The sequence below is a fragment of the Galeopterus variegatus genome, unplaced genomic scaffold, assembly GCF_000696425.1.
Source record: "Galeopterus variegatus unplaced genomic scaffold, G_variegatus-3.0.2 Scaffold1302, whole genome shotgun sequence".
NCBI lineage: Eukaryota > Metazoa > Chordata > Mammalia > Dermoptera > Cynocephalidae > Galeopterus > Galeopterus variegatus.
This window is the reverse complement of record NW_007727413.1, coordinates 22,872-37,374: the sequence shown is the minus strand read 5'-3', so window position 1 is coordinate 37,374 and position 14,503 is coordinate 22,872. Positions and strand designations below refer to the sequence as shown.

Here is a 14,503-nt window from a genome sequence, read left to right as displayed (position 1 = left end):
AAAACTTTTGCTCCTCAGGAGACGCTGTTCAGAAAAATGAGAAGGCAAGTTTTTCATTCAAAAAATTTTGGGGGGGCCGGCCCAGTGGCGCACTGCTACAGTGCGCCGCTTGGGAGCGCAGTGGCGCTCCCGCCGAGGGTTTGGATCCCACATACAGACCGGTTCCCGCTCACTGGCTGAGCGAGGTGCGGGCACAACACCGAGGGTTGCGATTCCGTTGCCGGTCCCGGTCTGGTACAGGCGCAACACTGAGGGTTGCGATCCGTTGCCGGACACGAAAAAAGACAAAAAAAAAAAAATTTTTTTTGCAAATCATGTATCTGCTAAAGGAACAGAATACATAAAGAACTTATACAACAAACAACCTGATTTACTGATGTGCATAAGATTTGGAAAGACACTTCACCAAAGAGTATAAATAAACATGAAATGATGTTCAACATCACTAGTCACTGTGACCACAGTGAAATTCCCCCGCAGACCCGCTGGAATGATGACAGTAAAGAGACTGACAATATCAAGTAGTGGTGAGAACTCGGAGCTGCTAGAAGTCTCAGAAACTGCTGGCAGGAGCAGAGTGGTTCAGCAACGCTGCAAAACAGTTTGGCACTTTCTCAAAAAGTTAAGCATACGTCTATCATACGACCCAGTAATGCCACTTCCAGATATTTGTACAAAAGAAACAAAAACTTACATTTACATAGAGACTTGTATCGAAATGTTTGGAACAGCTTTATGCACGATAGTCAAAAATGGAATGACCCGGATGCCCGGTCAGCGCGTAAATGCATAGGCAGACTGTGCTCTGTCCGTACAGGGGCAAGCAAAAAATGAACCATTACGGATTTTTGAAATAACATGGATGAGTCTCAAAAGCATTGTGCTAAGTAACAGAAGCCAGATACGAAATGTCACATAATGGATGATATACCATTCAGATGAAATTCTAGAAAAGGCAGAGCTGCAGAGGCCATGAGCAGACTGGTGGTTGCAGGTGGGGCTGGTGGAGGGGTTGACGGTGGAGAGTACTGTTGGGGATGATGGAAATGCTGTGTGTCATGATTAGGGTCATGGTCACCGTCTGTATACATGTGTCGAAACTCACAAACTCATGCGTTTTATTCTGTGTAAATTATATCTCAATAAAGCCAATTTTTAAAAAGAAGAAAGGAAAAGCGTGGGTGTGAATTCCAGCTGTCCCCTTCCAGCAGTGTAGCTTTGGGCAGGTGATTTAGTTTCTCTGTGCCTCTGTTTTCTCATCTATGAAAGGGGGCAGTGGGAGCGGCCGCCTCCCGTAGTGACTGGGAGTGCATGAGCTCACTCGGCAGGGCTCCCGGTGGCACCCGGCTCACCGTGTCAGCTGTGGCGGGACCGTCCCTGCACCTGGCGGGGAACGGGGTGGACGCACAGAAGACCTCTCACAAGCCGGTCGCCGGTTCTCATCTCTGAGAGTGCCTGCTGCTTTCCCCGCCATGTCTCGGGAGTGGCTTCCTGGTTAGATTGGCGTCACCTAGGAGATCACAGTCTTATCACAGCCTGGTGTCTGGGGTCCTCACCCAGTTTGCTTATCAGAGCTGAGCCGCTGCCCCTCCCTCCCCCGGCAGCAGCTGGGCGCCTCTCATCTTCGATTCTGCGAACGCGGCCCTGGATCTTACATTTTACCTGCCTGGACAAGCGGGACTCCCCTCTGGAGCTAAAGATTGGGCAACCCGAGTTTTGAAACATTTCTGCCAACCCCTCCCAGAGGGGCATTCCTGTCCTCCACCAGCCACTGACTTGGGCAAAGGTAATTGGAGGTGGTGAGGGTGAGGATGTTGGAGTCTCTGCGTCCACTAGCACTGAGGCCCTCCGTCTGGATGGGATGTTAAACACTGCACAGACTCCTGGTCAGTTCTGCTTCTGGCTGCCTCTCCCTCCGGTCATCACAGTCTCTCCCGAGCAGATTAGCTGAGCAGTGTAGCCACCTAAAACCTCACATCTCGAGGAGAATCGTCACCGAATGTCTGAACTCAGGGCTCCCTCTCTCAGACTCTAAACTGCCAGGGGACCAGCATGTCCTACCCAGGGGTTCCCAAGACTGGCACGCATTGGAGCTACCTGTCCCCACCTCCAGAGACAGTGACTTAATGGGTCTGGGCACTGGGAGTTTGTGACACTCCCCGGGTGATTCTTCCACACAGCCCAGCCTGAGAACCACTGGCCAGAGAAACCTGGGCATGTTCCAAGGGGTAAACCTCATCCAGAAACGTGGGATGCAAGTGACAGAAACAGGAGAGGATGACAATGGCCTCACTGAACTGGGAAGCACTGGGCTTGACCTCGAAGTCAGGCCAGCTGGCCCCAGGGCTCAAGCCACATCTCTCAGCCGGAGGCACGCGGGCCCCAGCAGCTCAGGCCCACATTGTCCCTCAACCTGAAGCTGGCTTTCTCTGCTGGCTGAGCTCATGGCTCCCTCCACCCCCCAGGGAGCCATTCATGAGGCCAAAGGGCCTGCAGGGCTCTGACCAGACAGGCCTGGCTCGCTAGAGGGGAGCCTGGGGCCCTCTGGGAACCACACAGGTAGGAGGGAGAGAGAGGAACTCCCCAAGGGAAAATCGAGGTGCTGGCTTTCTGTGGGAGGAAAGGGCGGGGCATGACCTGGGCAGAGCCACCTGTGTCCACTTGAGAGGCTCCGTCCCCCACCCGCCGTGGAGTAGGTGTTAGGAGAACAACCACTGTTGAGTGTGAGCAGCACAGTCCGGTGGTGACAGCACAGGCTCTGGGGTCAGGTGCTGCCACTGCACACCTGAACACCTCGTCTCCTGCGTCTCAGGGCCTCCCTCTGCCTGCCAGGGGGCAGAGCTGTGCAGCCTCTGGGGGTGGGGGCCCTGTCTGTGCAGTCAGCACACCAAGCGCTCAGAGCCAGGTGGAGCGACTTGTCCATGAGCAGCTGCCGCACAGTGTCCACCAGCCAGCGACATGCTAGACCCAGGAAAGGATCCCGAGCGCGCAGTCACGCCTCCAGACACAGACACAGTCTGTCTGGACAGAGCCTCTGCTCTTCCTCCTCCTGTCCCCTGCGTCCCCTTCCTCCCTTCCCTACCTACGACCCTACCACAAGAATGTTTCCATTCAGAGGTGACCATCAGCCTTCTTGCTGGTGTTGCTGCAGGTGATCGGTTCAGCCAGACTTGCCTCGGGCCGCTCCCTCCCCAACACTCCCGACAGAGCTGCGGGGAAGGAGAGGGGCCTGGGGAGGGTTGTCAGCAGCCAACCCCGGAAGAAGCCTAAGTCATGTGGTTTCTGGAAATCGAAACTAGTCTCAGTTTTCAGAAGCATTTCCTAGGATCGGCCTGACCACGCGCATTGGGAGGGTTTTCCGGGTTGAAGGACCTGTCCACAGAGGGCGCCTGAGGCAGGAAGGTGAGAGGCTCCAGCACAGCCATCAGGAGCCGACAGGCAGGTAAGTGCCTGCCTCTTGCTCCCAGGTGGGCGCCCCTCTCTACACAATGTAATCAAGTGGGGAGTCATCCCTCCTCATTTGCACCGGGGCCTGGAGCTGGGGACCCAGTGCTTCTGAGCCCAGGGACCATCATGGCAGCTCCCAGACCCACAGGGCCTCTGTGTACAGCTGGGCAGGCTGTTCACTGCACAAGGACACCAGCCAAAGGGGCGAGCGCATTGGAAGTCAGCCTGCGGCCCTCTCTCTGGTCTGTGTATCCTGGTCCAGGCCTGCACCACTCAAAGCCAGAGAGCCTTTTTTTGGTTTGCGCAAAGTCACCCTATGGGCCAGCACAGACAGCCTTGTCCCCCCTTCCCGTATGAGGAAGTCAGTTCGCAACAGATGGCCACTGCTACCCAAAGGGCAGCGACATTTGCACAGTGTACCAGGTGCTTGGTTGGCCAGTTGTTCCCAGGGTGAACTTGGTGGCCACAGTGGAGAGAGTAACCAACCTGTTTGCCTGGGACCAAGGGGTTTCCCAGGGCACAGGACTTCCAGTGCTAAAACTGGCACAGTCCCCGACACCCTGGACAGTTGGTCTCCCTGGCCCCTACAGCCGTCTACTGAGATCAGTGTCGTGAAGGGAGGGGGTCGGTGCTGAGCAGACCCCCAGCCTGCAGCTTTCCAGCTCTGTGACTTGGAGCCAGTTAACTAACCTCTCTGGACTTCAGCCTGTTCACTTGTAAAGTGGGGGGTCACAGTGAGGTGTCAATGAGCTGGCAAGTGCAAGAACAGTCCTAGCAAGGGGTGCCAATGCGGTGCCCTTGAACGCAAGCCCCTGGAGCAAAGTTTCTCACCAGATGGCCAAGACCCTTGGGGGTCTTGTTAATGCAGATTCCCATGCAAAGGATGGGGTGGGGCTGCAGCTCTGCATTTGCTGCATGCTCCGGGGGAGCCATTGCTGCATCCACTGGGGCCCCACTCTGAGCAGCAAGGAACCAGGCCCAGATCACCAGGCCCTGGCTTGTAACCGGTGCTGCAACAGCACTGCCCAGCAGCCATGCCCTGCTTGCTAGATTGCAAGTAGTGACACCCGTGTCCCAGATCCTTACTGAGCCAGAGACACACTAACAGGCTCTCCTGGTGCAGGATGTGGGGGAGGGAAGCAGGGGAAGGGGTGGTGAGGGGCACAGCACTGCAGACAAGATAGAAAGCAAGCACCAGGAACTACAGAGGTGAGCTGCGCTGTATGGAGCTGATAACAGCAGGTTCAAGAGTTGGGATCCCCATACCGGACAGCCATCAAAAGAAAAAGAAACAAAACAGAATTATATGGAGGCAAGAACTCCAGGCTGAAAGTCGCAGGTCTGGGTCTTCCCCCTGCCCATGCTGACTTGTGTGGCCTTGGTGGTCCCCCGCCCTCCCACGCCTGGGCATCTTGGGGACACCCACGTTCACGCTGTGCCCCCTCAGCGTTTCCTCCCCATCCTGCTCCCTCCAAGCACCACACACTGGGAGCCCAGGACCCAGTCACTACGCCACCTCCCCCCAGATGCTGAGACCTGGGTCTCAGCCCTGACCCTTTCCTCCGTCTTCCCCCATCCGAACCCCACCGAGCCTGACGTCTCTCGCTGCTGTCCGCCTGTCACCCCTGGCCTGGACTTCTGTGGCCCCATCCTGGAGGGTCCTCCTCTCTGCCAGAAACCAGGGACACTACCCGTGGGGGTCTGTTGCCTGAAGATAAAGCCCCATCCTAACCAGGCCGTCCAGGCCCCTCTGCCCTCCCCTTCCATCCCCAGGTGACAGCCTTACTCAGGGCCCGGTTCTCTGACATGGGCTTGCTCCTCTCTGGGCTCCTGTTCCCGCTGTCCTTGCTTCCAGGAGACACCCCCAGCCTGCCCCTTCATCTGGCCAAGTCTTACTTATCCTTTGAGGACCATCCTGCAGACCAGGTGAGGGCCCCTGCTGGGGTCATCCACTCTCACCCGCAATGGCAGTGGGCTCTGCACAGGGGACCCCGCCTGTCGCACAGCGGGCCTTGCATAAGTAGGGCTGAAGGATGGTGACGGACAGGCCCGGGCCTGAGGACTGCCCCGCTCCAGCGTCTCAGCTCTGCTGCTTTCCTCTGCTGCAGCGTCAGCACGTCCGCCCGGGCAAGGCCATGGCCCCCCTGTGGCTCCTCTGGGTGTGGCTGCTGGTCTCAGGGGCCCAAGGTGAGTGGAGCCACAGTCTGCAAAGCCGTCGTGCCCTGGCTCTGTGGGGTTAACACTCCCCCACCTTGCAGAAAATCCAGCAGCTGTCCCCCCTGGAAGCCCTGTTGGCCCAAGTGATGGGGGCTTGTAGGTTCTGGGAGGCCTTCGGGCTCCCTGGTGAGATGCAGGTTGTGGGGAGGATACCCAGGAGTTCTCCTTCTGTCCACCGGGAACCAGAGGAGCCAAGCAGGGGAGGCCAGTCACGCCAGCCAGCCCGTCGCTGGGGGTGTGGAGAGGTTAGTGGCCTCTGGACACAGGTCCCACGTCCACAAGTTCCTGGCTTTTCTTCCGGCCTTTTGTTGTGACCCCTGGAGGCCCTGTTGGCCCTGCTGACCTTACAGAGGCCTGACGCCCCAACTGAGTTTTGCCCTTGAGTGTGGATGACCCCTGACTTCGGGCTCCAGCTTCTGCCCAACCCTGTCCACACCTGCAGGGGCTGTGGCGCTAGGGGCCGAGTCCTCCAAGAACGTGTGTGGAGCAGCAGCCCATTTTCCCTCCATGCCTGATGTGCTCTGCCTGCATCTCCAGGGGTCCCGGGCCAGCACCCCTGGGCCACAGGCAGCCTCGGGTGGGGCCAGTATGGGCCCTCCTCCCCTCCCCCACTCTTCCCTCGGCATCCTGCCACCGTCACTCAGGTGCTGGACAAATACACACCCCTTCTGCCCAGAATGACGAGGACAGGCGAGTTCAGCCTCTGTGCATGTGGGGAGGTCTATATGCATCTTCCACCCCTCCCAGTGGGTAACCCCGCACAGATGGAGAGGGGAACCTTGAAGTGGTGAAAAACAAATCCCGGTCTCTGTTCAGCAGGTCACCTTGGCTACAGCACACGGCCCGGGAAGCGCGGGTGGTGGGCGCTGCGGCGTCCAACCCCCTCCTCGCTAACCTCTCTCTCCCTCGGGAGCATGCAGGTGTGAACGATGGTGACATGGAGCACGCAGGCGTGAACGATGGTGACATGCGGCTGGCCGACGGGGACGCTGCCAACCAGGGCCGTGTGGAAATCTTCTACAGAGGCCAGTGGGGCACTGTGTGTGACAACCTGTGGGACCTGACCGATGCCAGCGTTGTCTGCCGGGCCCTGGGCTTCCACAATGCCACTGAGGCTCTGGGCGGAGCCACCTTTGGGCAAGGTAAGGCTGCCCTCCTGTCCTCCAAAGCCGGGATGCCAGCTCTCGGAGGGGCGGATCCCCTATGACAGATAATCAGCCTTCAAAGACATGCAAATTGTGTTCCTACTAATTTAATAAGAGCACACGTGCTCAGTGACGCTGAGCCCTGTGCTGGAATGTTCTGATGCAGCTGGCGCACTCATGCCCACCAGTGGCAGTGCCAAGACCCTGGGGCACGTGATTCACAGCTTCACTGGGTTCATTCCCTCCAGCCCAGAAACTCCACTCCTGGAGATTTATCTTCTTGAAACAATTTCCCCTCCAAAGAAAAATCTGTAGGCAGAAAGATTTCGACTGACGCAGGAGTTGTGATTCTGAAGAAAGGGGAAATAATTCAAATATTCAACAACAGAGACAGTCACATGAATTATGGTCTGCTGATTGGATGTCTCAGAGCAGCCATTAAACTTGATAAGTTTATGGGATAACGTTACAATTATGAATCCGAACCCACACCTGACCACTCACCATGGTTAAACCTGGTGAAAGCCTCTGTGAGATGGACTCACACTGGAGGGGACCATGAAACAGGAGCCTAAGAGAAGGGTAGGACTGCCCGGCGGCTTTTTCTGCCCTGACATGTCCATCTCTGCGCAATCAATGTGACTGCCCTTTCCAGCATTTCTAAGAGGAGCCACCCTGTCCCTGGGGCCTTCCTGGCCTGGCAGACAGCCCAGCTCCTCCTCCAGCCCTGGCCTCTGTCCTCTGCTCTCCGACAGGCACGGGCCCCATCATGTTGGATGAGGTCCAGTGCACGGGGACAGAGCCCTCGCTGGCGGACTGCAGATCGCTGGGCTGGCTCAAGAGCAACTGCCGGCACGAGAGGGACGCCGGCGTGATCTGCACCAACGGTGAGTGGGGCCACACCTCCTCCCGAGCCCCACGGTGCTCTGGGATCCCAGGGAACCCACGTCCCTGCCCCTCCCTGCACATGCACTCTCCACGTGAAGCACACACCTGGGCAAACGAAGGCGCTGCCACGCCCAGTCCTCCCTGCAGTGGAGGGACAGGAAAGTCCAAAGAGCCCACTACCCTTAGCCACGCATCCCGGACTCCTCACCCACCCTTCACACCCTTCCCTGGAGCCGCTTCAGAAGTGCTTCATTTGGCCTGTCGGGCAACGAGCCACATTCCAAATAAACGTGATGTCTACATATTGGAGGCTTATCTCTTTAAATGCCAAAGCTGTATGTTTGTTAGTTCTTGGTCTGAATCACATTACCCAGAACCCCGCAGGCTTAGACAGCATGTGGATGTGCTGTAAACATTTCCTGATGGCAGAAAGGCCTGATTACCAACCCCCGCCCCATTACTCCACCCTTTGTGCTAAATGAGCGCAGGCTGCTCTGCATGTTGGAGTCTCTGAGTCTGAGTTTTATAGCAGTTCTTTCCTCTCTCACCCCAGTTGCAGCTTCTCCCTAGGCTTGCACATGGGGGCCTAGGGGTGTCCCCTGTCCACCTCCCTCTGCCCTGAGCAGGGGGCCCCTGAGACCGGGGGCAGGTGTCCGATCATAGAGGCCAGCATGTTCAGACAAGGACGGACAGACTGCTGGAGTGGAGGACGCACCCTGGGTAGGGGGTATAGGAGACGCCACTGGGTCAGGGGCGTGGGTGCAGGATGAGAAGGTTCCTCTGGCAGGGGGTCCGCCAGTGAGAGGAGAGAAGGCTGGAGACGAGGAGACAGGAGGGTCCTGAGAGTCGGTGTGTGAGGAGGAATAGGAGCCAGACACGCCTGGTTTAAATATCGGGATTGATTCAAACCTATTTGTGGCAAAGATTCAAACCTCCGGGATTTAGTTCCAGATGAGGCAGGGAGAGCAGCAGCACCTTGTGCCACCCAGGGACCCCCATAACTTCCTCTGGCTCCGCACCCTCAAGGAGGCTACTCAGAGATCCTCGAAGTTCTAAACTGGGGTTGCCACAGGACAGGACCCTAGCTTTTCAGGCCATCTAACCAGGGAGGTGGTTTTGGTTTTAGAAGGCTAACACCTGTGGTGATTGATTGATTGATTGGGTTTTGAAAAGGACAGGCATAGGGCTCTGGGGTCAGCACCACCAGATCCCCCAGCTGCAGGAGCGGCCTGAATCTGGGGTAGCGAGAGAGCTAGCCAGGGGGAGCGCGGCAGAGTGGGGGCCTGGACGAGGTTAGCCAGGGTCCCACCGTTCTTGTTGGATGGGTGGGGAGCGGGGGACTGGGGCCACAGAGGGCAATAGCACCCGGTTCTCCAGGGGTCAGAGTACGTTCGGTCTGTCCTATCCCTCATCTTCAGGTGTCTTTCTGAGTAGGTGAGGCAGGCCCCAGCACCACAATTTAAGATGAAGACTCTGACTCCAGAGGGCAAAAGTGGCTTTCAGGGTCCCAGAGCAAGCAAGTGACATTTCCCTCCTGCCTCTGCTTAGAAACCAGAGACGCCCATACCCTTGACCTCTCCGGGGAGCTCTCAGCTGCGCTCGGGCAGATCTTCGACAGCCAGCAGGGCTGTGACCTGTCCATCAGCGTGCAGGTGCAGGGAGAGGAGGAACGGCACCTCTGTGCTCACACGCTGATCCTGTCCGCCAACCCTGAGGCCCAGGCCCTGTGGCAGGAGCCGGGCAGCAACGTCACCATGCACGTGGACACCGAGTGCGCGCCTGTGGCCAGGGACTTCATCAGGTGAGCTGGCCTCGCCCTCGGCCTCCAGGCAGCACCAGGGCTTCGTCCCCTCCCTCTCCAAAAGCCCACCCGTCCGGATGAGGGGAGGGGGCACATGCACACACACGCACACACTCACACGTGTGCATGCGCACAGCCACACGGCCACACACACATGCACACCTGTCCTTGTGCACACACGTGCTCTCACACACGCCCTCACACACTCACAGATATATTAATTTTCACAAAACTCAATACACAAAACCTCCCTGAATAACCATGCACCGTTCTAAGAAGTTTCCAAGCGCTCTGTGGACCGTGAGTTTGACGTGAGCAGCAACAGCCGAGCGTGCTTGTGAGCAGCTGGGCGGGGGCGCCGGGTGGGCTCCGAGGACACAGCTCCCACCGGGGCCCTCGCAGCTGGAAGGGAGCTCCGCACCGGGGCTGAGAGCACAGGCCCCCGGCTGCGTCTGTGGCCCACGGGGAGGCACCAACACTGAGATGTGAGACCTGTAGGCGAGCCTGAGAACACAGACAAACCGAAGCGTGTGCACACGCACACACGTGCACACACACACACACACACACACCTGTCTACCTCTTAGGTACCAGGACACGACGTAAGATTCTTCCAAGTACCTAAAACATAACTATCAAAATCATCCCCCTCTTCTCACCTACTGGCCTTGCTTAGGTGATAGGAATTGTGCACCCAGGGCAGAGTGGGAGAGCGCTTCCCACCAGGCTCTCGTGGTGACCCGAGGGGTCAGCAGGACCCACAAGCCCATTTTGCAGATGAGGGAAGTGAGACCGAGGGACAGAGGTGGGGCCCTTCCTGCCAGACTGCCCTGCAGGTGGGGGGTCCACTATTCCACCACCCAGGAGGCCTTCTAGGGGCTTGTGTTTTGAAAGCAGCATTTACAAAAAGAGCGGCACTTATTAAAAACCGTTCTCTCTCTTATTCTTATGCTTCAAAGCTTTATATAACCCAAATGGCACCTTAGCAACAGTAAATGGCTTAAAAACAGATTAAAATGATTTCTTTCCGGTAGGTGTCCTGTGCCCCTCCTAGTGGGTTCGACTTCTGTGTGTTGGCAGATGGCCGGCCCTGCCTCCCCGGGAGCCCGGCCCTGGGTCGGTGGTGTTCCCCCGCCATGTCCTCCCTCAGTCTCTGTCTCTCTCTCTCTCTGTGTCTCTCTGTCTCTCTCTCTCTGTGTCTCTCTGTCTCTCTCTCTCTGTGTCTCTCTGTCTCTCTCTGTCTCTGTCTCTCTCTCTGGCTCCCTCTCCACACCTTCCCCTGGGGCAGGAAGAAAGGCTGCCGCCGGCTGTACCTCTGGCCTCTTTGCCCCCAGCAGGCCTTGAGGCCTCAGAAGGCCTCTCCTCACCCAGGCCACCTGAGACTCTCTTCCCTTCCCTCTGTCCCTGTGGGCACCACTGATGTGCAGGGGTGTCCTGGCAATTAGCCAACTCCTCCACCAATTTCTATGGGTTTCTGGGGGTCACAAGCACCCCCCTGGCTTGGGGCCTTTTTCCCACCTCTCAGGGTGTTTTCTTCCCTGAAACAGGGGAAGGGCCGAGGGACTGATTCTGATCCCCCACTGCCACCTCCGCTGGAGGTGTGGAACCCCTGCCTGCCTGAGGCCAGGCTGGGTGGGGCAGGCGTGCAGGGGTGTGGGGCAGGCATGCCGGGGTGTGGGGCAGGCGTGCAGGAGTGTGGGGTAGGCGCACAGTGGGGCAGGCGTGCAGGGGTGTGGGGCAGGCATGCCAGGGTGTGAGGCAGGCGTGCAGGGGTGTGGGGCAGGCATGCCAGGGTGTGAGGCAGGCGTGCAGGGGTGTGGGGCAGGCATGCCAGGGTGTGAGGCAGGCGTGCAGGGGTGTGGGGCAGGCATGCCAGGGTGTGAGGCGGCAGGCATGCAGGGGTGTGGGGATGTGGCCTCTGTGCTTCTTTGGTGTGTGCAGCTCCAACCAGCCCAGGAACTTCTCTGGCACAGAATGACAATTAACCGTTGGTGACAAAAACATTCTGCAGCACCCTTTCTCCTTCATCACCTGCCATCTGCGGGGCCTTAGCAGCAGCGGAGGTTGGTGGCAGAAGCCCGCTGTCCCAGCACTTCCCCAGTGCATGGCCCCCACTGCTTCGGGGCACCATTAGGCAATACGTGTGTCAGGTGGGGCCACAGGCCATAGGCAGAGATGCCCTTTGTGACCCGAGTTGACTGAGACGTCAACAACAGGAATCCCAAGATATGTTTGAAAGAACACACACATGTGGGGAGGAAGGACAGGCGAGGGCATGCCTCTGCCACCCGTCACTGGGCCCCCTGGGCCCCCACTCATGGGCTTGCAGGTGGCTGGGAAAGCAGACACTAAGCATCCGGGGATGACGCCAGTGTCGTGGGTCGTGGAGCAGGTGCTGGGGGTGGAGGGGTGCCCACAAGGGACTACAGGGGTCCAGCCAGGCCACGACTGAGGGAGGAGAGGGTCAGAGGAAGGCTGCCGCCTGATGCCCAGGATGGCGGGCAGGTCTTGGTGCCAGGGCCCTGCAGAGGCCCCGCTCAGACCCACTGAGGACGACAGGCATGATGACAGAGGGTGTGAGGACCAGGAGGTGGGGCGGACTCTTCGCTCACAGATAGGGAGGAAGCGGCAGTGGGTGTCATCCTCGGCAACCCCCCTACGGTGCGGCACCCTGGGTGCGGCACCCTGGGGTCCTCCCAGCTGATAGTGCATGTTGCTCTCGGCAAAGGGGAGATTCAGGATTGCGTGTGTGGGTGTACCCGGCAGATAAATCAGGGAGAGACTGAATGCCTCTCGAAACGGTAGCAGCCCTGGGGGGCGGGTGGGTCGGTGGCAAGTGTGAGGGGTGATGTGTTGGATGGTGTGTTGGGGGGCAGGGCCCAGACACATCTGTTGTCCAGTGAGGCAGCAATCAGCTCTTCACCAATCACCCCAGGTACCTCTACTCGCGAAGGACTGACATCTCCCTGTCATCGGTCAAGTGCTTCCACAAGCTGGCCTCTGCCTATGGGGCCAAGAAGCTGCAGAGATACTGCGAGAGCCTCTTTGCCATTCTCCTCCCCCAGGACCCCTCTTTCCAGGAGCCCCTGGACCTCTATGCCTATGCACTGGCCACCGGGGACCCCCTGCTGGAAGAGCTCTGCGTGCAGTTCCTGGCCTGGAATTTCGAGGCTTTGACACAGGCCGAGGCCTGGCCCAGCGTCCCCACAGCCCTGCTCCACCGGCTGCTGCTCAAGAGCGAGCTGGCCGTGCCCAGCGAGCTGGCCCTGCTGAAGGCCGTGGACGCCTGGAACCGGGAGAATCGCGTCTCCCGCGAGGAGGTGGAAGGCTTGATCGAGAAGGTGCGCTTCCCCATGATGCTGCCCGAGGACCTCTTCGAGCTGCAGTTCAACCTGTCCCTGTACCAGAGTCATGAGGCCTTGTTCCAGGAGAAGATTCTGCAGGCCCTGGAATTCCACACCGTGCCCTTCCGGCTGCTGGCCCAGTACAGAGGCCTGAACCTCACCGAGGACACCTACAAGCCCCGGATTTACACGTCACCCACCTGGAGCGCCTCGGTGGAGGCCAACTCCTGGCCCGCACGGAAGCCGCAGCTGCTGTATCAGCCCCGACGGGAGGCTCTGTTCCGTTCTCCTACAGTTGCTTACAACCAAGCCTTCTCCGGCTACGAGTATTACCCCTACCAGTCCTTCCAGACCCCACAACACCCCAGCTTCCTGTTCCAGAACAAGCTGGTCTCCTGGTCTCTCATCTACCTCCCCACCGTCCAGAGCTGCTGGAACTACGGGCTCTCGTGCTCCCCTGACGAGCTCCCCGTCCTGGGCCTCACCAAGTCTGGCTACTCAGATCCCACCATCGGCTACGAAAGCAAAGCCCTGATGCTCTGTGAAGGGCGCTTCGTGGCGGACGTCACTGATTTTGAGGGCCCAAAGGCTGCGATCCCCAGTTCCCAGGGCACCAACGGCTCAAGGAGCGCTTCCTCCTTCCCTTGCCCTGCTGGGTCCTTCAGCAGCTTCCGAGCTGTCATCCGCCCCTTCTACCTGACCAACTCCACCGGCGTGGACCCCACCGCGTGGCCCAGAGGCTGGGGGCGGCAAGAGTTATAGGAGCATGGAGAAGCCAGCACATCCCAGAATGCCCGCACTGAGGGTTCACCTAATGCACCTCCTGCCTTTCTGCAGCCACCTTCAGCAACCAGCCACCAGATGTCTCCCCCGCTTCCATGGATCTCTCTGAGCTTAGAGAAATTACTGGAAGATTTCAACTAGTGCTCACTGGTTGAAATTCCCAGTTCTCCCACCGCCCGTCTGATTTCCAGGCCGGGAAGCAACAAGACAAGGGAGGTTACTGTGGGACTTCCCATGCCCCCCTCAGTGGCTCAGTCCACCACTGTCACTGGCCTGAGGTCATTAAAGTCACACTGTGGTTCCCGTGTCTGCTCATTCTTGCAGCAAGTGTTGTTGGGTCCACATGGTGTTTGGACGGGTGTGCGGGGCTCTGGGGGACTGTGAATGAGACAGAGTCCCCATTCTTGTGAAGCCAAAGGCTAGCAGGGGAGACACGGTAGCAAGCAAAGGTTCCAGCCTGGAGTAATTACCAAAGTAATTGTGTGGGAGGGAACCGAAGGGAGCCGAGCTGGTGAGCGCAGGCTGGACCCACTTTAGACCCACCGGATCACTGTGAAGAAACGACCTCCAGGACAGGATGCGGTGCATTCCCGGGAGAAGGTAGGCGCACGGCAGGAATGTTTCCTCTGTAAATCCTTGTGTGTGTGCACACAGGGATGACGGACAGAGGTTCTCACCTCAGCATGGTTTGTAATGAAAGTTGGAAACAACCTAAATAGCCATCAGCAGGGTGCTTGACCACAAATAAAAGACACCAGGCTGGGGTGAAGTCAGGCTGAAGAGGGACATGCTGGGGAGATGCTGGGCCACCCCCAGTGTCCAGGGGAAGGATGGGAGGACCAGGCTTGGATGTCACAGGGACATCTGGGAGCATGCCA

The 14,503-nt window shown here is 58.3% G+C and overlaps 1 protein-coding gene across 3 annotated transcripts; it reads left to right on the top strand.

The window, feature by feature from the left end:
- The first annotated feature begins 5,493 nt into the window (after nucleotides 1-5,493).
- LGALS3BP (lectin, galactoside-binding, soluble, 3 binding protein) lies at nucleotides 5,494-13,928 on the top strand. 3 transcript variants are annotated; one of them, XM_008576156.1, is made up of 5 exons: nucleotides 5,494-5,634; nucleotides 6,615-6,806; nucleotides 7,565-7,696; nucleotides 9,246-9,498; nucleotides 12,434-13,928. In XM_008576156.1, the coding sequence occupies exons 1-5, from the start codon at nucleotides 5,583-5,585 to the stop codon at nucleotides 13,602-13,604; spliced, it is 1,800 nt and encodes a 599-aa protein (XP_008574378.1). In that variant the 5' UTR covers nucleotides 5,494-5,582; the 3' UTR covers nucleotides 13,605-13,928. The 3 variants fall into 3 exon arrangements, with proteins under 3 accessions (XP_008574378.1, XP_008574380.1, XP_008574379.1); XM_008576157.1 differs by lacking the exon at nucleotides 5,494-5,634 and adding an exon at nucleotides 6,541-6,584; XM_008576158.1 differs by lacking the exon at nucleotides 7,565-7,696 and having other exon boundaries at nucleotides 5,495-5,634.
- Nucleotides 13,929-14,503: the final 575 nt, after the last annotated feature.